Here is a 24,097-nt window from a genome sequence, read left to right on the forward strand (position 1 = left end):
CGTATTTCCAGAATAGTCATTCATATTGTTGCTAGTGAAGACTGAATGTGATGTAACAACGGATCAGGTTCCTAGAGAAGCAACAATGTATCAACTACCTGAGCCGCCCCCTAATGGACAATCAGAGTAGTGCATTATGCCATGGAAATTGAGTTGAATATTTGCCTTCCTGAAGACATCTCCAGACACAAAAGAGTTAATATTCAATGGAAAGCAAACACTTGTTCTCTCTGCAGAGTGAATTGTGAAGCCCCTCCCCTTTACATGAATGTGGGAGGAGCCAGCTCTGACATCTGTACAGTGTAAGCTCTGGGGTCCAGCTCCCTTGCAGCAATGGTGAGATCTGTGTGAGGCGTAGATCCCCATCTGGTGACATGACACCCCGAGAGTCGGCTCAGTGCTGCTATGTATTCAGAGCCCCATGGTGGCTCAGTGGTTAGCACTGGTGTCTTGCATTATGGGGCACTGGGTTCAAATTTAATCGAAGGCAACATCTATATGGAGTTTGCAAAACATACGGATAGGGAATTTACATTGTGAGCCCTATAGGGGACAGGGATGTAAATATGTGTGCGGCGGCATAGGTTGGCACGCGTAATACGCAGGACACATACGCCCGTGTTACAGACAGACACCCAAAGCTGTGGAGCTGCTACACTGTGTGGACCGGACGTCTATATGGACTGCTTGTACTGTGAGGCTGGACGGGGGTCGCCCAGCAGTCGGTAGCGGGGGCTGCTCATGTCACGTTACAGACGGACAGGGGGACTACTTCTGCAGTAATGCGGGACGAGGCCGTTATCTGGAAAGCTGCGTCTCAAGTCAAGAAACTGAAATGTCACTTTGAGTTTGGAAGATGGCGTCCCGGCTGCTGGCACTAAAGGTGCGACCTGCGGCAGGCGTTCCGGGCGATCCCAAGCGGAGTCCTCCAGTGCATTCACACGAGCGGCTGCAATGTTCCTCACATATCGCACTTGTAAACCGGTGATTTTTCTGCGAATGCGATGGGTTTTGCGACAAAAATGCATAACAAGTACCAATCTTTCTAACGGTAAAGCGCTGCACATCAGATGCATCGGGGAGACTTTCTTCCTCCTGTAGATGTTTTCCTAAGATGGGACATGCTGGGATTTTTCTATCTTGGACTCTCGGTCAGACGGAAATATCACTCGTTGTAATTAACCCAATCGCACGATTTTCTCGCCCGTGTGAATCCCCCTTGGGCCGCTGTCGCACATTAGCTCTGTGTATTTGTGCAGACGTGTGTTTTACTGTACATGAGACTGTGCAGCTGCGCTCTAATCGGCAATTAGTGCAATTACTTCAATATACGCTCTTTCCCTGCGCAAATAAAGCCCGCTGCGTATCTTTCTGCACAAACAAAGCGCTCTTCACTCTATAATTTGCGCACCTTTTTAGTGCATAATATGCTGCGCAAATACATTAGTGTGAATCCGGCCTAAGTCCAGGAACAGACGTGTAGTTCAGCTCCGTGTTTGCATCTGTAATATTCCTCTAATGCTCAGAGTTCGGTTCAGGGGACCCGCGGTCTGGTCGGGGGACACTTCTGTGTTACAGACGCAAACATGAAGTGAAAATACACCTAAGGAGGGGGGCGGTATGATAGATCGGTGAGGAGGATGAGGGTATTGTAGATCGGTGAGGAGGATGGGGGTATTGTAGATCAGTGAGGAGGATGGGGGTATTGTAGATCGGTGAGGAGGATGGGGGTATTGTAGATCGGTGAGGAGGATGGCCGTATTGTAGATCGGTGAGGAGGATGGGGGTATTATAGATCGGTGAGGAGGATGGGGGTATTATAGATCGGTGAGGAGGATGGGGGTATTGTAGATCGGTGAGGAGGATGGGGGTATTGTAGATCGGTGAGGAGGATGGGGGTATTGTAGATCGGTGAGGAGGATGGGGGTATTATAGATCGGTGAGGAGGATGGGGGTATTATAGATCGGTGAGGAGGATGGGGGTATTATAGATCGGTGAGGAGGATGGGGGTATGATAGATCGGTGAGGAAGATGGGGGTATGATAGATCGGTGAGGAGGATGGGGGTATGATAGATCGGTGAGGAAGATGGGGGTATGATAGATCGGTGAGGAGGATGGGGGTATTGTAGATCGGTGAGGAGGATGGGGGTATTGTAGATCAGTGAGGAGGATGGGGGTATTGTAGATCGGTGAGGAGGATGGGGGTATTATAGATCGGTGAGGAGGATGGGGGTATTGTAGATCGGTGAGGAGGATGGGGGTATTATAGATCGGTGAGGAGGATGGGGGTATTATAGATCGGTGAGGAGGATGGGGGTATTATAGATCGGTGAGGAGGATGGGGGTATTGTAGATCGGTGAGGAGGATGGCCGTATTGTAGATCGGTGAGGAGGATGGGGGTATTATAGATCGGTGAGGAGGATGGGGGTATTGTAGATCGGTGAGGAAGATGGGGGTATGATAGATCGGTGAGGAGGATGGGGGTATTGTAGATCGGTGAGGAAGATGGGGGTATGATAGATCGGTGAGGAGGATGGGGGTATTGTAGATCGGTGAGGAAGATGGGGGTATGATAGATCGGTGAGGAGGATGGGGGTATTGTAGATCGGTGAGGAGGATGGGGGTATTGTAGATCGGTGAGGAGGATGGGGGTATTGTAGATCGGTGAGGAGGATGGGGGTATTGTAGATCGGTGAGGAGGAGGGGCGTATTATAGATCAGTGAGATCAGTGTTTGCATCTGTAATATTCCTCTAATGCTCAGAGTTCGGTTCAGGGGACCCACGGTCAGGTCGGGGGACACTTCTATATTACAGACGCAAACATGAAGTGAAAATACACCTAAGGAGGGGGGCAGTATGATAGATCGGTGAGGATAGGGGTATTGTAGATCGGTGAGGAGGATGGGGGTATTGTAGATCAGTGAGGAGGATGGGGGTATTGTAGATCGGTGAGGAGGAGGGGGTATTATAGATCGGTGAGGAGGAGGGGGGTATTATGGATCGGTGAGGAGGATGAGGGTATTATAGATCGGTGAGGAGGATGGGGGTATTATAGATCGGTGAGGAGGAGGATAGGGGTATTGTAGATCGGTGAGGAGGATTGGTGTATTGTAGATCGGTGAGGAGCATGAGGGTATTGTAGATCAGTGACGACGAGGGTATTGTAGATGGGTGAGGAGGATGGGGGTATTATTGATGGGTGAGGAGGATGGGAGTATTATAGTTCGGTGAGGATGATGAGGGTATTATAGATAGGTGAAGAGGAGGGGGGGTATTATAGATCGGTGAGGAGAATGAGGGTATTATAGATCGGTGAGGAGGAGGGGGGTATTATGGATCGGTGAGGAGGATGAGGGTATTATAGATCGGTGAGGAGGAGGGGGTATTATAGATCGGTGAGGAGGATGGGGGTATTATAGATCGGTGAGGAGGAGGATAGGTGTATTGTAGATCGGTGAGGAGGATGGGGGTATTGTAGATCGGTGAGGAGGAGGGGGTATTATAGATCGGTGAGGAGGAGGGGGGTATTATGGATCGGTGAGGAGGATGAGGGTATTATAGATCGGTGAGGAGGATGGGGGTATTATAGATCGGTGAGGAGGAGGATAGGGGTATTGTAGATCGGTGAGGAGGATTGGTGTATTGTAGATCGGTGAGGAGGATGGGGGTATTGTAGATCAGTGACGACGAGGGTATTGTAGATGGGTGAGGAGGATGGGGGTATTATTGATGGGTGAGGAGGATGGGAGTATTATAGTTCGGTGAGGATGATGAGGGTATTATAGATAGGTGAAGAGGAGGGGGGGTATTATAGATCGGTGAGGAGGATGGGAGTATTATGGATCGGTGAGGAGGATGAGGGTATTATAGATCGGTGAGGAGGAGGGGGTATTATAGATCGGTGAGGAGGAGGGGGTATTATAGATCGGTGAGGAGGAGGGGGTATTATAGATCGGTGAGGAGGATGGGAGTATTATAGATCGGTGAGGAGGATGAGGGTATTACAGATCGGTGAGGAGGATGGGCATATTACAGATCGGTGAGGATGATGAGGGTATTATAGATCAGTGAGGAGGATGGGAGTATTATAGATCGGTGAGGAGGATTGTGGTATTATGGATAGGGGAAGATGATCACATTTTATATGCAGCTGCAGGTGATGGAGTATTACACAGCAGTGAGGATGATGGGGGTATTACATGTGTTTCCCAGAGGATTGTTGGGTACTTGCTCTGGCAAACAGATTGCTGCATCAGGCTCAGGAGGCGTTGGCAGGGAAGATGCCCGCAGGCTGCTCCTGCGTCTCTGGAATGCTGTGTGGGAAAAGTGTCTTTACCCGGACAGAGCTGAGTCAGGAAGATTTATGAGCTCACATCCTGCACGTTCACTCCTCTACCCACCGCCTGCGGGTGACAGCCAGTATGCCCACTCCCCCTTCAGCTGGGCATACTTCTGGTCCAGTGCTAATTATTGGTCGGCCGCAGAACTATGAGGTATATACCTCACCTGTTCACATCAGCATTTGAGGTTCCATTCAGAACCTCTATCGCCAACTTCCAAACCATTTCATCCTGTAAAATGCCATAGGGACAGAAACTGAATAGTGGGGTCCGCTCACCACTCCTCTGTTCTGTCGTATGTTCCATTCAGCCTCTGGGGGGCATTTCCCTGCTTCCAAAATGGAGCAAAAAAGCAGAACGCTTTAGCGCTAGTGTGAAGAAACTCCACAGCAGACATTTCGCAGCACAAAATCCAAGTTATTCGCAGCATTTTGGGCAGAATTCACCCCCGTCATCTGAGGAGGTGAAATCAACACCACAAATCCGCTGCAGCTGACTGGCAGGTTGCGGATTTACGTTCCACACCGCCTGTCAATTTCTGCACAGATTTTGGGCTTATTTTCTTGGCAGCGTGTGAACGAAATAATGAAAATCTCATCCACATTGCTGCTTCTGTAAATGCCGCGGATTTTCTTTGCGGACGGTCTGCAAGCAAGATCGGCAACGAATCCGCCCCGGCTCTCTCATACACATGCAGAACATAGTTGTGCTCTCAATAATAAAAGGGGAGGTAAGTCGCTGCCAAACCCCTCTGTCTCCTGCAGACCCCTCTGTCTCCTGCAGACCCCTCTAACTCTTCCAGACCTCTCTGTCCTCCAGTCTCCTCTATCTCCCTCCATTCCCCTCAAGCCCCTCTGTCCCCCTCTATCCCCCTCCAAACACCTTAATCCTCCTCCCTCCAGACCCCTCTGTCCCTCTCCAGGCGCCTTTATCCTTCTCCAGACTCCTCTGCCCCTCTCTATCCCCCTCCAGATGCCTTTATTCCCCTTCAGACCCCTCTCTCCCTCTCTATCCCTCCTCCAGTCCCTCTGTTTCCCTCTAGACCACTCTGTCCCCCTGTAGACCCCTCTATCCCCCTCCAAACGCCTCTATCCCCCTCCAGACCCCTCCGTCCCCCTCTAGACGCCTCTATCTTCTTCCAGACCCCTTTGGAGGTGGTTTATCTCCCTTGAGTACAAAAGATCAGTAACCTAGAAATCCACCTGCCTGATCCTTCCCCCCTAAGGCTGGGCTCACACAGGGCGGATTTGCCGTGGAAATTGCGTGCGGAATTTCGCCGCCGCAGATGGAAATCTCGTCCACACGGGACGGCAAATTCGCTGCGGCTAAGCCGGCAGAAGCCGTCGCTGCGGCGCGGATTTACCGACCGCAGCATGTCCGTTTTTTTCTCGCTGTGGCCGCGCTCTCTTCTATGGGAGCGCCAGCCGCAGCAAAAGAGCAAGCGGCCGGGCCGCTTCAAAACCGCCGCGGGTTTTGAAGCAGCAGTTCTCCTGGCGGAAATCTCGCGGTTTTTCGCTATGGCCAAACCGCGAGATTTCCGCCGAGAATCCACCCTGTGAGAACCCAGCCTTAATCTGCTGTCAGATAAGGGTTGGGCTGTTCCCCGTACATAGTAGATACTCCCTGGTCCTACAGTCAGTCCCTCCCAGCCCCAAAATACCTGATTGCAGGGTACAAAAGGCCATACGATCACTGCACTGCTGCTTGTCAAGAACTGTGGGATACAAAGGGTCTTCTACGTGGAGCGATAGTCGCCCGAATGATCGTTTGTATAAATATCATTCCTGGTCGCCGCAGAGCGATCGGACGATATAACACTGGATCCTGTTTTTTGCATAACAATTAGCGTTTGGCGGCGGCGGCGGCACATCCAGTTTCCACTGCGGCCCATAAAGGAAGGTGGATGGGTGGGTAGCATTGATTGTTGACTATCATATATAGTTCTATCAGTGGGGTCGTTGGATCCCCTCCCCCAGCCACCGTCCGTTAGCCCTGTACACACGAGGGGATTTGCTGACAATAAACTACAATTTCTCAGCCCCATAAAAGATGCAATCAGCAATAAATGAGTGTTTTATCACATCGGGAGAAAACGTTGTGGCGAATGTCACCGTGTGAAGGTGACACGGAGCACGTAGCGTCCAGGCGGCCCCTGAGTAGATGGACAGTCGCTCCCTCGCTTGTTGTTCGTTAGCTGTTTGCCGAGACGTCGTTCATAGTAGGGATCTCCACGCAGATTCATCCGCACCTTGCTCAAATACGAACAACTGTGACTTTATAGCAGACAACTTTTCATCAGCCAGCGACTACTTATTGGTAAGCTGACATGACTAGGGACCTATCACTTATCACCCTGTCGGTGGCCGTGTTTACACCAAACAACTAGCATTTCAATTCGCTCTTTTCATGTGAAGACGCCTTAAAGAACAGAACATTCTTCTCATTACTGGTAGATGCGAGAATATGAGGAGGGGTCAGTGATTGGGGACAAACCCTCCGGCTCGGCAGGGATCGTAGCAGACTGGACATTATACACAAGCTGGATGTCCTGCAGGCAGGTACAGGGCGACCCCACCCCCATCCTGTCCCCACCTTGTAGGAGGAAGATAGGGATGGGAGGCAGGAAGAGGGCAGGAAAGGGAGGGTAGAGGGCAGGTTTGGAAGGAGTGTGGAAGGGTAGGGGGCAAGTAGTAGGATGAATGGGGGCAGGACAGAGAGAGTAGGGGGCAGGTAATAGGATGAATGGGGGCAGGACAGGGAGGGTAGAGGGCAGGTAATAGGATGAATGGGGGCAGGACAGGGAGGGTAGGGGGCAGGTAATAGGATGAATGGGGGCAGGACAGGGAGGGTAGGGGGCAGGTAATAGGATGAATAGGGGCAGGACAGGGAGGGTAGGGGGCAGGTAACAGGATGATTCGGAGCAGGACTGGGAGGAGTGTGGGGACTGGTGGGTGATGTCAGTAGCAGGCTCTGCCTCAGTCACTGACCCCTGTACAATACTTTGCAGACACCGGGTGCCTATTGTTCTGAGGAGAGGGGCAGCGACCCACCCACCCCAGCAGCCAGGTAGGAGATTTCCCCCAAGGATGGGACCCTGGGAGGGGTGACTGTATCTTGGCTTACCTTGTATTGTCAGCGCTTCATCTCCTGACGTGACCTTGTGAATATTTCTATATCGCACCCATATTCTGCCCCGTTGTACAGAGATCACCAGCTCTGCGGCCACCATTGTGTTTCCTGCCAACTCTACCCATATGAGCAATGTATCAAGTTACTGCTAGCTGGGGAACTACAAGTCCCATCATGCCTGCCGAGCTGTGTCCTCTGTAGTCAGACCCTCGGGCCAGGCAGGGGGTCATTAACCGGCTGCTGATCCCCAATTATAGGAGACCCCCAACCACAGGATAAATGTCTGTATACGGCATGTGATCAGAGGAGGAGATACGCCATATCATCCACTCACTGGTATCACACATGAGAGGATTAGATACAATACAGTATCACAGAATATGGTAATAGATACAGCAGCTCAGCAGATACCGTAGTATCACACATAAAAGGATTAGATACAGAAGCTCCGCAGACAGTATCACACATAAAAGGATTAGATACAGCAGCTCAGCAGACAGTATCACACATTATGGGATTAGATACACGGCTCCACAGACAGTATCACACATGATAGGATTAGATACAGCAGCAAAGCAGACAGTATCACACATGATAAATTTAGATACAGCAGCTCCACAAACAGTATCACACATTATGGGATTAGATACACGGCTCCACAGACAGTATCACACATGATTGGATTAGGTACAGCAGCTCAGCAGACAGTATCACACATGATGGGATTAGATACAGCAGCTCAGCAGACAGTATCACACATGATGGGATTAGATACAGCAGCTCAGCAGACAGTATCACACATGATGGGATTAGATACAGCAGCTCAGCAGACAGTATCACACATGATGGGATTAGATACACAGCTCAGCAGACAGTATCACACGTAATAGGCTTAGATACAGCAGCTAAGGAGTTGGTAACACACGATATCTGTAGTAGAGGAGTGGATATTTACACCTCCAGGTAATTAGTATATTTTCCTTGGGATGAGATAATTATCGGGGTGCAGGCGGCAGGGAAGCAGACGGTAATCAGTTTCCTTCCTGACATTTGATGGCTGTTTATAATTTTTGGATGGCAGAGACTGTTTCCAGTCCGCACGCGTGTATGTTATTACATATGTACGCTATTTATGAAGTGCCATCATGTTGCACGGTACCCTTCTATATTCCTAGGAGGAGTGTGGATGGAGCCAGCAAGGGGCTGCAGACCCTACTGGGGGGCAACCAGCCTTCTATTGGGAATTGAAGTGTTGAAAGGTATAGGAGGAGAGAAATGAGGGGGTATGGTCCCATGTAGCGATCGCTGCATGGCTGGCTTGGAGCAGCGATGGGACCAACAATCCTGCCTCGGTTATAGGCTTGTGCATCTTGCTGACCATTTAAATGCAGATATTAAAGGGGCTGTACCAAGATTACAAGCTATCCTCTATCCACAGGATAGGAAATAACTTGCTGATTGGTGGGGATCCCGTTCTACCTGTCACTTTGGGGGTCGCTTCTCTCCCCGTAGTGAAGTCAGAATGTAGGGAGCATGGGCCGAGCGTGGGCCGTCAGCACTCCATTTATTACAGGGGGGTGACGGAAATGGCTAAGCTTGTGTGACCAGCGCTTCATTCAGCTCCTCCTCATTGCAAGAGGTGCAGTAACCCCACAGTGAGGGTGATAGAAGACAATGGACCCCGTTCTTGAGATCGGTTGGGGTCTCAGCAGTGATGGAGATAGGGGACATGGGACTCCCCTTCTCAAGTCTGACTGGGGTCTCAGCAATGAGACCCCCACAATCAGCAGGTTATCCCATTTAACAACCCACAGCTGGTGAACACAAATTATTAGCAAGCTGCGTGGGCCTGAATCACTGGCAGGGTTATTGCCCACATTGCTGTGGCACCATAACCTTATAAATAAGATGGGTGGGGGATGACTGGAGGCGGTCTAATGAACAGTCAGGGTGGTGGGACCCCTATAACCACAGCCTAGGGCACCAGATGCTTTCCTACCTCTAAATGTATACATGTATACTTGAGGTACAGCTCCTCCCACAGTGTAATCAATGATATATATGGGTATTCCTTTGGTGCGGTCTTCAAGTAGATTATGAACTAATCATAATTGTCACTGCACCATTTTGAGACCATTTATAACCAAAATTATGGACACCATTTTTGGGAAGTACCGATGACACTAAATCGGACGCCGGCACCTTTCCTTCCAGCGCTCAATGGGTTACCGTTTCAGGGCCAGAGGAAGGGTACTTTGGACTCTGGACTTTCACTCAACTTCTTATTTGGTCTCAGGATTCAACCCCCTGCAGACTCCTTCCATGTACAGTGTGTGGTGGGGGGACCAGGATGGGCATTGCTGGGGCCCCACATGCACCTCAGGGGCCCCGCAGATACATCGATATAATCCCAGTGTCAGAAGGCAAAGGTCATACTGTGTATGTGGTGACAAGCAGGGATGTCGTATACAGGCACAGTAAACACACACACCTCGGCACACCCATTGGCCTGCAACCAGGAAGACTGAATTAAGCACAAGGGGGCGCTGTCGCTGTCTATACGTACCATATGTCTGCTATACACAGACCGAGCACCTCATTATGAGGACGTGGAAAATGAAAGCGTGTGTCACTTTCTTATAGGTGTTATGTAGATACCTCTCCAGTTTCAGGATTTCTGCTTGCTGTCAGTGAATGAAACATTACTGGTTATATGTAGAGGCTGAGAGCTCGTCTTATGTATACTTGTTACAATGTATTAGTGTGGACAATCCTTGGTGAGCTAAATAACTCAGCAACACAAATCTCTATCCTGACTGTTGGCTACAATGTATCAGTTTGTTTATACAACTGTAACAAGAACATGAGATAGTTTGCATCATACAGTTCTGATTAGACCGGCCCTTCATTGATGTCCTCTTGTCCCCCGACAGATGTCGTCCACTAAGCGCATGGTGTCCTCCGTTCAGATCACGTTGGCTCCTCCGTGGAGAGCAGAACTTTCACGACAGAACCAAATGCCTGTCCAGAATACAGAACCTGAGCGGCGGAGGTCGGATTCTCCTCCTGAGGTTCCCAGTCTCAAACCTTATCACAATGACACCCGACTGGACCCCGAGGATCTCCACAATCAAGGTATGCCTGGATATCATTGATGTGATAGGCAGACGTTCACTATACTGGCGCCATACACAGCGCAGATGGAATATACAGGCTCTGCCGGGGACGCCCATGGCCATACACATCCGGGTTGTACCAGGATCACAAGTTATCCCTTATCCCGTGGATAACTTGCTGAGACCCCCCACTGATCTCTAGAACGGGACTCCTGTGTCCCCCTCTGCCTGTGACTGCGGGGCCATTTCACCCCCTGCAGTGAAGTCAGAATGAATGGAGATGTTGGCTGAGCAAGTGTGGCAGCCGCCCAATTCATCTCAATGGGGTGATGGAAATATCCGAAAGCTTGTCGCCCGGCTATCTCCGGCAGTCCCATTGAAAGTGTATGGAGCGCTAGACCAGTCAGTCTCCTCCTCACTACGGACTGTGCAGCAAGCCTGCAGTGAGGAGGACGGGGGACACGGGACCCCTGTGCTCAGGATGAGTGGGGGTCTCAGTAGTGAGACCATCAATATTAAGTCCTCCTCCCTGTGGATAGGGGGTATGCTTGTGATCTTGGTACAACCGCTTTAAAGCTGGCAGAACCTGCCCATTTTATTGGGACCAAACAACTGTGTAATGTGTGTGGGTGAGCCCCAACAGCAAATGGGGGAAAGAAGGATCGGGCAGCTGGATTTCGACATGTGTGATCCCTTTAATCTCAGGAGAGACATACCATCCCCATGGGGGGTGGGGGAGTCTGACTTTGGGCCCTTTTACACTAGAGATTATCGTTCAGATTCTCATTGGATTGTTCAGTGTAAATGCCGACATGATCTGGGCAATTCATTCGCCGGTTGGATCGTGCAGCCATAAAAATCAAATGACGATCGGCCGTAAAACAGGTAGTTGTCCACCTATGAATGACTGCATACTGTGAATAGAGGCGGGCGTGCAGAACAATCCCCGGCCCGCACCCCCTCCATGTACTGAGTGGTCCTGTGTGAAAGTACAGGCGCCATTATCGCTGGCACGGGCGCCTATGTGCCCAACAGTCATAGGGTCCTCCCTCATAAAATATGCACACTTGCCTCAGCATGTGTATGAGGGGGGCGGGCCAGGGGGAAGGGTTAATGAGAAATACCTGAGAGTTGATGTCTATGGGCAGGTTAAGCCAGAAGTCTGTCTGTGCATACAATCTACCGCTCCCTGTAATCAGCCATTTTAGGGTGGGGAGTGGCTGACTGTAGGTTAGATACAAAGCTATTGTTTCCCTTTATCAGCCATTTCAGGCTGGGATGAGAGATAGACTCCATTTAGACGGGACAAATGGACAAATGATGCCCGATACTCTCCCCCGCACATACTCGCTGCAGTGCTGCTACACAGGAGCTAGTATCGCTGGCTCACTGCCGGGCGGCTGGAGGAGATTTCTTTCCCCGCTCTCCCCCACCCCTCTCCATTGACTTAACATAGCGGCCGTTCAGTACTGAACAGCTGCTATTTACACTGAACGATCATCGATCTGCTCATTGTCCAGCATTTATGCTGCAAGCTGAATTCTGCTAAGGAAGTGCAGAATCCACCTTGCCGCCCTCCCAATAATCACTATTTTATTACCCCAGAACTGGTATAAAGATTAGTGGCCTATTAATAATAATCATGTGATGTGAATAATGCACCTGCTGCCCTGGGACGCCCCATTGACTTGCTATGTACAGTAGGAGACGCATGTCCCCATACAGACTGCATCACTCCTGGAGGGAATATTTGGTCCTGATTGGGGCTTCTTCTGAGTCCTGCATTTGGCGCAGGGCATCCGGTTTGCGGGGGAAGCTCTGATGAGGTAACAGTAAGATCCTCCATCTGCAGGGTACAGGCCGTGTCTCAGGGGGTACTTGCCATCCTCATCGTCTGCTCTTAATGTGTATAATAACAGCCTTGGGGGTTTGAGGTACTTGTCATAGAACTACTTACCACATTAGGGCTGGTAGTGTATCTTGTGAGGACGCCTGAAGGACAAGCAGGGGCCACCATCGTCCCACATAATTTACATGTTTGTACTGTGTCTGCCCCACATAGACACCCCAGGAATGGATCCCCTTCCCCCTGGACTGGAAACCTTATATAATGGGTAGGGGGAATCTATGGAAGTCAATCAGCAGATCAATATCATCACTGCCGGATATTTATGCATATGGGAATTTTGCAATAATTGCACTGAATAGAATCCTTCCAGTTCTGAGACAAAACATTGCTGCGGTCCTGGAGGGGGAAGCCATATCATCTGCGCCGCTTCCAGGCCTAGTGTTGACTCGTCCAAGAGGACCACCGCAGTCTTACAACTATTAACGCGTTCTGTGCAGCGGTAGACTGAGGTACGTTGATCTGCTCTTTGATTGGCCAGCAATGATCACCTGTGCAGATTTTAAGTTATCTCCTATACACAGGGGGGGGGGGGGTAACTTGGTGATTGGTGATCTTGAGAATGGGGGTCCCATGTCCCCTTACCTCCTCGCTGTGGGGTTACTGCATCCCCTGCAGTCAGGAGTAGACTGAATGGAGTACTAGACACACAATGGGACTTTTGAGAAGTCAAGTGGGTGCTGCTCGGATATTTCCGTTTACCCCATTGAAATGAATCTAGCGCTGACTGTGTATGCTCAGCCATCACAGCGATGTCACTGCGGAGTCAGAACCTCCGGCTAATAGAGTCCATTTGCTTTCTGTCCAGCCGCCTGGCATTGGACAGGACAGGATAGTGCGGCACGCAGCGACATTTCCTCCTGCATTTTAACAGAGTTCAGCTCTGGCGGCTCTGAATGAAACCTCCGACCCGGCCATGAACGAGCCTTTAGTTGTCAGAACCCACCGATAACAGCAAGACCTGCCAACTCCCTGCTGTAGGGGTGTAACACTCATAGTCACCGAGGGCCACATCAGCATTCTGGTCTGGTCTATAGGGGATCATTCACAGTGGCGTATTTGCGCTCTGTATTACACACATAATATAGACAGCCTCAGCCCCATTTCTGTGCATCGGGGTAAGCAGACAAGCGGTTTTCACGCGTGTATTTTATGTGTGTGAAATTTTTTTAAGCATGTCCAATTTACCGTATTACGGACCAAAATTGTCCATTAAAGTCAATGGGATTGTGTAAATACGTGTGAGAGGGGTGTATTCACTGCATACTTACGCATGAAGGCAGGGGAAAGCCGTGGGACCTTCTTGTACGTGAAAAACACAGCGAGTACGCATGCAAGAAAAAAACACGAGAAAGTCCAAATACGCAGTAAATATACCGCTTCGGTCTGTGAAAATGCTGCGTATTTCATGGACGGAAACTGGGTGCGCCCGTGTGAATGAGCGCTAATCGTAACTACTCCTTACCACGGCGATGGAGTATCCGGGTCAGCTTGGATAATACACAAAGCGTATTGTAGCCCAATTATCCGTACAGCGCCCCGGAGAGAGGACCTCGCAGACAGCGCAGACGTGGCTGAGTCACAGTTTGAGGTTCTGAAGAGACTTCCTTATTTTTATATGTGAGACCCGAGGAGCGCCAACATGTATAAGAATCATTTGGAGGTCTATACATGATTAATCTTATGAGTAAATCTCCCCAAGCACGTGTCCGTCTGCCGAGATCTGTCCTCGTTCGGCATCTAACAGGTCACATAGTTCAGTCTGGAGGTTGTTCCTCTTTTCTTTGGTCTCACATCTACCCCGGGGTTCACCTTTCCTGCTGCATTTAAGGAGCAGCCAAGGGGAATCCCCGCGGCAGAATGTTTCTGTCTCAGGACCGAACAGCATCGAATGGACCCCAATGACTTTAATGGGGTCCATTTGCTTCTTACTCCCGTATTTTGGGCCGGATCTGTGATTGGAGTTTGCAGGGCGGATGTGAAACTGGCCTGAAGCAGTACTGCTATAACCCAATGGATCCCTCTTACAACGGCTGCGGAGCTCCATGCACCATGATGGCTTTTCCCTGCAGGGTGTGAACAGGCAGGAGTTACACAAGTGTCCCAGCAGCGTTCTCTGATGGATGGGCCTTTTTTGTGGGTTGCTGATAAAGTAGTGAAAGTTGTTCGACCAAAGATATTATGGCGCCACTTGGTCAGTAAAAGGCCAAGATGTCCTTTAGAACCCAGTTAGAGAATAGTCACCCCTTCAGCACTGAGCTTCCTACCTTGGCGGGCGGCGGGCAGAGCTGTCAGAGATGAGCTGCCATTTGTGAGCTATTGACACAGCGGTGTGAAGGTGCGCAGGGCTCAGAATCCAAGATAGCAGCCGCCCCCTGTGCTGGTGCCGCCCTTACAAGTGGAGATCCGGTCCTTCTACATCCGGACCTCGTCGAAGGCCACATAAAATGATGTGGTGGGCCGGATTTGGCTTGAGATTGACACACGCTCTAATGTGTATGGGAGTGGCTCAGCAGATGATGTCAGGGGTAAGAAGGATCGGGCATACTGAATTTCAACACTTGATTCTTTTGTTCCTCAAGAACATCCAGAAGTGTATGACTGCAGCTTACCTCCAGAGATACCAGAACACACGGCTGAGCTGAACATCGGGGGGGGAGGCGGAATAGTTGGCAAACGAACGATTGTTCGCCCGACAGTTATTACGGACACCTTTAGACAGGATTAGTAAATCCGCCCGGCGTGAGCAGATTAGAGAAGACGCTGCAGGGAGAAAGCACTTTCTGAGGACACATTACTAGGCGGTGAGCACACAGGAGTCCTCCCAGACGAGGACCTCGAGAGCGGCCGACCGACGGGAATGACATCACACATTCCTCACGTCCGATAAGATCTCTCTGCAAACAAGCCTAGAGAAGGAACTAGAAATCGTTCCCCTCCGCCCAGGTCATGCACTGCTCTCCTGCTGGGCCGTTACCGTCATGGTGGAGAGGCTCCATATCTGGTCTCCTGTGACCCAGGGTAGGACTACGCCGGTGACATCCCGGTATAATGTGGTGATGTCTGCCGTAACGACTTGTCCTTTTTTTTCCTCCAGATCTCCCAGCATTTCCCAGCACGTTCCTGGATGAGATCCCCGCCATAGAGGACTGTTTCAGCCCGGACCTTCCACCTCCTCCACCACCACCACCGCCTATTCTGCCGCTGTCCCCTAAACGTGTCCCCCTAGAACCATCCCCTGCTCCTATCCCGGACTCATTAAGTCTGGAGTTACAGAAGCTGGAACTCGCCCGACCTCCTTCCCAGGTAACTGCATATCCTCCTGGCCCAGGAACCTACTCCAGTTAGACCCAGAGCTGCATGCACCGCTCTGCTGGTCAGTACTGTGCTGCCTAACACAAATGATCCTACGGGGCATCGTGCTGCGCAGGCGCTGACAATCGGAGCGATGTGAGGTCAGGAAACCAGTGGCAAGGCGAATGCAGCTCTGGATGTGACTAGAGGATAACATGTCATGTAACTCAGGGTGATGTATGAAGAAAGGAAATGATTTACCTCTGCTCATACATGATTCAGAGCAATATTTCCAGCCTCTACATTGAAGACCACCCAATATGGCTGCCAGAGATCACTGCACTGTATACAGACTATAGAACCGTATACAAGTCACATGATGCTATTATCCATTACTTCTAGAAACCGCTGGCGTCGCCATCATCCAAGCCATCTGCGCCCAATAACCAGCAGAGAAGAGAGGAGGCGGCTCCGGGAAAGCCGAGCGTGAACGGCTACAGAGGGAAGCAGGAGAGCGCAGGTAGGCTGCAATGCAGGGAGTGCCAGGAGGGACAAGCCAGGGCAGATGCCCCTGGCAGCACGGGTTGGCGGGCAGCGTGATGCAAGAATGCCATTAGCAGGTTTAGAGTGAATGCACATGGGAAAACTCAGGAGGATTCAGTAGCAGCAAAGTAGATGGGATGTTAACAAATGTCACATCCAAGGCGTGTCGGTTCCCGGCACAGATCTGTGCCATTTGTCATTCTTGTGGACGGAGCTGCGGATTACCTTGGATCTGCCGCAAACTCTGCAATGACGGCATTCAAAACCATTTAGGGACATTTATCAATGCTTTTACAGCAGAATTCTGGCCTAAAAAAATTGTCCCACTTGTGCAAAACATTGACTTTAGCTTTTTGCAGCAGTCTTGCCACTTTCCTAACAGTGGGTGGGCTTGAGATCCCTGCTGTCAGTGTGGACAGTACAGGAAGTAGGTAGCGCTGTCTGTATTACAGTGGCCCTGTTTGGTACTGCAAGCACAGCTCCTACTGAATTCAATGGGAGCCGTGCCTGCAGTACCAGCCTGGGCCACTGCAATGTTGACAGCAGACCCGAGAATCAGCTGATCGGCAGGAATCCTGAGTGGCGGACCCTCCTGATTAGCTATTTTAATGACTTATCCCGTGTCGATAGAAAAATTCCCAGAGAATCCCCTTAACACATTGACTGTCACACTAAAAAAAAAAATTCCCTTGGGTCAAAATGTATTTTTATTACAGAACAAGGTAAAGAGTCGCGAGTTATATAGAACATGAGGCTCTGGGCTCAAAACTAGCTTGACGTAAATACAACTCACATGGCAATTAATGTGCTACAAACGTTGCACTGTTTATCTTCTGCAGCTTCTCAATATCACTGTATACAACAAGCTGCAGCTCCTCTGATGGCTCAGTCTTCAGCCCCTCTCTCCTCCTTTCTGAACCTTCTTATGAGCCGATTTGTGACTAGATCAAAGATAAACCTTATGTTGGTCATAAATCCGCTGGTAAGAAGGTTCAGGAGAGGACAGAGCGGGGCTGGAGACTGAGCTGTCAGATGAGCTGACTGATGAATCTGCAGCTTGTTGTATACATTAATATGTAGAAGCTGCAGAAGGCAAACAGTGCAACATTTTAAATCAAACCCTACTGCAAAAATGATTGTCAACTCAAAGTACATGCACATACCACACAAAATGCCCCTAAGGGTGCATTCCCACGAACGTATATCGGCTTGGTTTTCACGCCGAGCCGATATACGTTGTCCTCGTGTGCAGGGGGGGGAGGATGGAAGAGCCAGGAGCAGGAACTGAGCTCCCGCCCCCTCTCTGCCTCCTCTCCGCCCCTCTGCACTATTTGCAATGGGGAGGGGCGGGGCTAATTCGCAGGACTTAGCCCCGCCCCCCGCCCACCTCTCCCCATTGCAAATAGTGCAGAGGGGCGGAGAGGGGGCGGGAGCTCAGTTCCTGCTCCTGGCTCTTCCATCCCCCCCCCCCCCCCCCCTGCACACGAGGACAACGTATATCGGCTCGGCGTGAAAACCGAGCCGATATACGTTCGTCTGAATGCAGCCTTAAGGTGTCCATAGCCTTTAACTACTAGTAAATTCCACTAATCTGGTACACAGAACTCTTGAAATTCTGATGGTCGCAGCAAAATTACTCCCATATGGAGTTAAACGGGTATACCATGTTGGCCGCGGCAGTAGTACCCATTTAACAGGAAATTACCTGATCAGTGTGGGCCAAATTAACACCAAAATTGTCCAAAGGGCAAGAAACACCCCGGTTGAGTACCCTAATTAAAAGCTAACTTTTATTGGACTAAATTAAAAATACAGACACCCGCCCAGCAAACCGGGGAGCGCTGCTCCACCTGTAACAGATCAGTCACTGCTGCTGCAGTATGCTGTGTACTGCACTTTATAGAGCTCTAATTAACTATATAAGATACCAAGCAGGCCACTGCAGCAGACTAACGGCTCTGCCTAAGAGCTTATTGACACGAATGTGAAACTAAAGCCGAAGTTAGCTGCGCAATAAAATTGCGGCTAACTGCGTGAAAAATAGTGTGAATGGGCGATTTCCCATTATCAAGCTACGAGCTTAATTAGGAGAGAGACAGAGACAGGCCCTGGTGAACCCCCTTCTCTACGGGACTTCCCTTCATCTCAGCGGGGCTGGAGGGATATCCCCAGCAGCGGCAAGACCGGGGTTCGCCTGCAAGGGAGAATAACGGATTCCCCAGCTGCTGGGGAGTTTTTGGACTCCTGCTGTCGCCGGAGAGCAGGAATTCAGCTGCAGGTGTGCCGCAGATCCAGATGGCTTCCATAGGCTTCAATAGAAGCCTGCGGGAGATCCGCACTAAAAGGGAGCATGCTGCGGGTGCAATCTGCGCCTCAGGGGAAAATGACATCTGCAGGTATTTAATTACCTGTGGGTGTCCAATGCATCCCTATGGGCCGTGGATCACGCGTGCGGGTGATCCTTTGCAAATCTGTCCCCGTGGACATGAGGCCTAATAGCACCTGACAGATCCCACTGATTATAATGGGGCTGTTGGGTTTCGGTTATTGTGTCCAGCATTTTGCTGCACAACATAGCTCTGCGTGCTGCGCTATCTTTCCTGTATTTTTGTAAATCTGCAATGTAATCATTCAGTGTCTGCAGGACAAACAGTCGCACCCGCATTGTCCAATATACCGGAGTTATGTCTAAGGGACTTTTTATGCGGTCGATCATAGTTCAGATTCGCACTGGATGATAATCGTTTGTGTAGCTGCCCCCAGCGGCCGAACGTTCATTTGCTTATCGTTCATTGTTCAGTTTATGCCGGCATGAAAACTGAAAGATAATCAGTCTGTAAACAGGCAGCCATTCGTTTCTTGTGAATGGCGGTGGGCGTCCTGAACGATCTCCTCTTCCATTCGCTGATCGCTCCAGTGTAAAGCATCGGTGTGGTTATCTTTGGGATGACTGTGGAGCTCATCTGCGCCCAACAATCGCCCCATGTAAAAGGACCTAAATGGCCACTAAGTAGTAGATCTGTTCGGTATGGGCCGTGCTGACCCAATAGTGACCAGTGTCTAAAAGCGCTCCGAGTTTGGTTATATATACTGAATATTCTACACTTTGCAATAGTTCAATTATTTCACTTTTTTCCCAATTAGACATTTGCGCCTTCTGCCATAAAACCATCCCCCCCAACGCCGCCACCATCGAAGCCATGAAGAAACAGTATCATGCCAGCTGTTTCACCTGTCGAAAGTGTCACCGACTCCTGGCCGGGCAGATGTACTACCAGAAGGATGGAAAGCCCATCTGTGACCACTGCTATAAGGTACACCTACCTGCGGAGGTGGATGAGATGACAGTAAAACACCGAAGCTAAATGGCTTTTCAGGTTTTACATAAATGAAGTTTCATCGTTATAGAATGAAAAGTTCTGTGATTTTCTGATAGATTTTTGTATTTCGATACATGATCATTTTCAGGATCTCTGCTTGCTGTCAGTAACTGGAAACATCATTTTGGACATCATTTTGTTTGTGTCCAATGTAGACAGTCAGCTAAAGAACTTGGACTGACGCATATTATGCTTCGGTCACATTTTTATGTTCCGCTAAACTGAATGTTACCCACGGACAAATCTGTCACATGATGAAAACACGTAGCGCCCGATGGACACCACTGACTAGAATAGAATAGCGTCCGGTATATTCTCAGCAGCTCGTGCCGGAGGCTTCACTCCAACCCCAATGTAAATGAATCCTTACCTGCACTGATACATTGTAACAAACTATCAGGGCCGGAGAGACATGGGAGCTGCTGATGTGTTTAGCTTACAAACAGTCTAGATTAGATACAATAGTAACAGCCCCTCAGCTGTGAGAAGCATTGGGTCGGACTGATTCCAGCCTCTGGATGAAGCACAATCAGTACAAGTTATAACCGTCTGCTTTCCACTTCCAAACTTGGCCCAGCTTGCATCAGACCGTACATGGACCGCCGTCCGCACATATTACATGTCCTATTCTTGTCCGTGTAAATGTGCCATAGGATATGCAGCGGTTTTTGCACAAGCGCCGCTGATCCCTATGAAATATTGTTCGTGTGAAGAGCGCCACGGGCCGTCTGTGGAGTGTGTGGATGGCACAAGGGCTAAACATCCGGCCGTGTGAATTGTATCACCAGTAGTGGATGGAAATGGCTACATTAGCTTTGGGCTTAGTGAGCCTGACTGTATACAGATAATGAGCCGCTCATCGTGTTTTCATCTCTTCTAACTCTGCACAGGTTGTTTTTCTTGCATTTTGCCCATTTTTCGCCTCCTCCCTCCACCGCGTGAGTGAAACGGTCACTTTCGAAGTTTGTGAATTCCTCGCCTCCAAAACCGTACAAATAATGCACAAAGCCGACATTGAGAGAAGAACGCACACTGCAAATTCCTCAGTAGAGCCGCGATATAAAGCTCCAGGACATTATATGATGGGGAAAGTAGTTTCATGTGCTTCTGTGAGAATGTATCACACATGACCGGCTTAGATACAGCAGACGGTTCCACATGACCGGCTTAGATACAGCAGACGGTTCCACATGACCGGCTTAGATACAGCAGACGGTTCCACATGAAAGGCTTAGATACAGCAGGTAGTTCCACATGAAAGGCTTAGATACAGCAGGTAGTTCCACATGAAAGGCTTAGATACAGCAGGTAGTTCCACATGAAAGGCTTAGATACAGCAGGCAGTTCCACATGAAAGGCTTAGATACAGCAGGCAGTTCCACATGAAAGGCTTAGATACAGCAGGCAGTTCCACATGAAAGGCTTAGATACAGCAGGCAGTTCCACATGAAAGGCTTAGATACAGCAGGCAGTTCCACATGAAAGGCTTAGATACAGCAGGCAGTTCCACATGAAAGGCTTAGATACAGCAGGCAGTTCCACATGAAAGGCTTAGATACAGCAGGCAGTTCCACATGAAAGGCTTAGATACAGCAGGCAGTTCCACATGAAAGGCTTAGATACAGCAGGCAGTTCCACATGAAAGGCTTAGATACAGCAGGCAGTTCCACATGAAAGGCTTAATTACAGCAGGCAGTTCCACATAGCTGGCTTAGATACAGCAGGCAGTTCCACATGAAAGGCTTAGATACAGCAGGCAGTTCCACATGAAAGGCTTAATTACAGCAGGCAGTTCCACATAGCTGGCTTAGATACAGCAGGCAGTTCCACATGAAAGGCTTAGATACAGCAGGCAGTTCCACATGAAAGGCTTAATTACAGCAGGCAGTTCCACATAGCTGGCTTAGATACAGCAGACAGTTCCACATGAAAGGCTTAGATACAGCAGGCAGTTCCACATGAAAGGCTTAGATACAGCAAGCAGTTCCACATGAAAGGCTTAGATACAGCAGACAGTTCCACATGAAAGGCTTAGATACAGCAGGCAGTTCCACATGAAAGGCTTAATTACAGCAGGCAGTTCCACATAGCTGGCTTAGATACAGCAGACGGTTCCACATGAAAGGCTTAGATACAGCAGACGGTTCCACATGAAAGGCTTAGATACAGCAGACGGTTCCACATGAAAGGCTTAGATACAGCAGGCAGTTCCACATGAAAGGCTTAGATACAGCAGGCAGTTCCACATGAAAGGCTTAGATACAGCAGCCAGTTCCACATGAAAGGCTTAGATACAGCAGCCAGTTCCACATGAAAGGCTTAGATACAGCAGGCAGTTCCACATGAAAGGCTTAGGCTATGTTCACATCTGTGATAGGAACCTCCATCGCAGATCTGGCACAAAATGTTGGAAGAAAAGGTCCTGCATGAAGGACTTTTTCATACAGTAAAATGCTGGCCGGCTGAACGGAGACCTTTAGGCCTCATGTCCACGGGGAAAATAATTAAAATCTGCAGCATTTTTCCCGCATGTGGATCCGCACCCAATAGGAATGCATTGACCACCTGTGGGTAAATACCCGCGGATGGTAATTAAAAAATTTCTGGAGCATGAAAAAAAATGGCCATGCTCCATTTTAGTGCGGATCGCGCAGCGGGAGCTCATAGAGCACATAGAGCACATAGAGCACATAGAGCACATAGAGCTCATAGAGCACATAGAGCACATAGAGCACATAGAGCACATAGAGCTCATAGAGCACATAGAGCTCATAGAGCACATAGAGCTCATAGAGCACATAGAGCTCATAGAGCACATAGAGCTCATAGAGCACAGAGCTACATTGATCTCCCGCATGAAAAATAAGACAATTACACTGCATCCGCAGGCCAAATCCCAGTTACAAATCCGCAGCGGATCTGATTTTCTCCGTGGACATGAGGCCTTATAGTCAATAGGGTCCAGTTGGCGCCGTTGGGTTCCGTCATAAGACAAAACCATTTGGCCAGGGGGTTCACCTTTTCCAGCTGACCAGCGATCACTTTTATGCTGTTATGAGAGAGCAGATCAGCCGATATCGGAGCGTGTTGCTCATTTGTTGGCTGTTCTTTTGCACATGCAGGCTGCACGATGTGAAGAAAATTATAGATCATTGTGTCAGTTAATTGTTTTTGCTATTAGATTGTAGACGAGGAAGATATAGCATGCTGCTAGTATAAGTAGTGAAGGGGTTAAATGAAACCTCTTCTATATACCAGCGAGATGAGACAGTCCCTCAGACCGCCTCCTTCGCTTTCCTTCCCTGTGAAATAATAACAGTTTCTTTGTTACTTCACCTTAAAAGGTGTAACTTATCGTAATCATTTTAGTTGTAGCCTATCATGTATTCTTATTACTTTGGGGGTATGTACTTTTGCTGTGATGTCATTTATGAGATATAAACCACATGCAACTTTGAATACGTTAGAAATCATTTGATACCGCAACAGGCTGGTGTGATTTGTATTTCTCCTGAGGGCCCATGCTTTGTACACGAGATCAGAGATTGGCTTCTCCTTGGTAAATACACAAATTCTCCTTACAGACGATTATTGGAGAAACAAGCATTCGTAATATAATCCGCCTGTGTAAATGTACCTTAACCCTTTCCAATCCACTATCTAACCTATGAAGACCTTATGATTTAAGGCTGTACAGCTCCAATGTTGGAAGACATCCGTTGGGGTTCTCTTACTGTATATTGCCAGCAAAAGAAGAGTAAGCCACCTGGGAAAACCAGGATACAAATTGGATTGGAAAGGATTAAGATACGCTGTGTGAGAAGTGCATGGTCTGTGGAGCTGGGGCTGGTTCACTTCTCGCATTGTTCATACATACGGTGGGGGTCAGTGTCATACCCAGCGCGGGTCAGTGTCATGCCTAACGGGGGTTAGCATCATACCCGGCAGGGGTCAGTGTCATACCCAACGGGAGTCGGTGTCATGCCCAACAGGAGTCAGTGTCACGCCCCCGGCGGGGGTCAGTGTCACACCCCCGACGGGGGTCAGTGCCACGCCCAGCGGGAGTCAGCGCCACGCCCGGCGGGAGTCAGCGCCACGCCCGGCGGGAGTCAGTGCCACGCCCGGCGGGAGTCAGTGCCACGCCCGGCGGGGGTCAGTGCCACGCCCGGCGGGGGTCAGTGTCACGCCCGGCGGGGGTCAGTGTCATGCCTAGTGGGAGTCAGTGTCATGCCCGGCAGGGGTCAGTGTCATGCCCATTGAGAGGCTTCTTTATGGAATCAGTCTTTTGTGTAAAGTGCAGCTATTTCCACTGTCTCCTCCGGGTTTTATCATCTTTGCCTGGTGAACAATGAGTGATTGAAGTGATGTAAACAGCGATGGGCGGT

General features: G+C 49.6%; 1 protein-coding gene across 2 annotated transcripts in view; it reads left to right on the forward strand.

Annotated features, from left to right (window-relative positions):
• Positions 1-7,272: 7,272 nt before the first annotated feature.
• FBLIM1 (filamin binding LIM protein 1) overlaps positions 7,273-24,097 on the forward strand; it is a 32,320-nt gene continuing 15,495 nt past the window's right edge. Inside the window, exons 1-5 of one of the 2 annotated variants that reach the window (XM_066606304.1) lie at positions 7,273-7,410; positions 10,407-10,608; positions 15,593-15,801; positions 16,192-16,309; positions 19,477-19,646. In XM_066606304.1, coding sequence (XP_066462401.1) covers positions 10,407-10,608; positions 15,593-15,801; positions 16,192-16,309; positions 19,477-19,646 — 699 coding nt within the window. In that variant the 5' untranslated portion in view covers positions 7,273-7,410. Of the gene's footprint in view, positions 7,411-10,406; positions 10,609-15,371; positions 15,517-15,592; positions 15,802-16,191; positions 16,310-19,476; positions 19,647-24,097 lie in introns of those variants that run through there. The other variant, XM_066606305.1, reaches the window with a different exon arrangement.

This window comes from Eleutherodactylus coqui, chromosome 6, assembly GCF_035609145.1.
Source record: "Eleutherodactylus coqui strain aEleCoq1 chromosome 6, aEleCoq1.hap1, whole genome shotgun sequence".
NCBI lineage: Eukaryota > Metazoa > Chordata > Amphibia > Anura > Eleutherodactylidae > Eleutherodactylus > Eleutherodactylus coqui.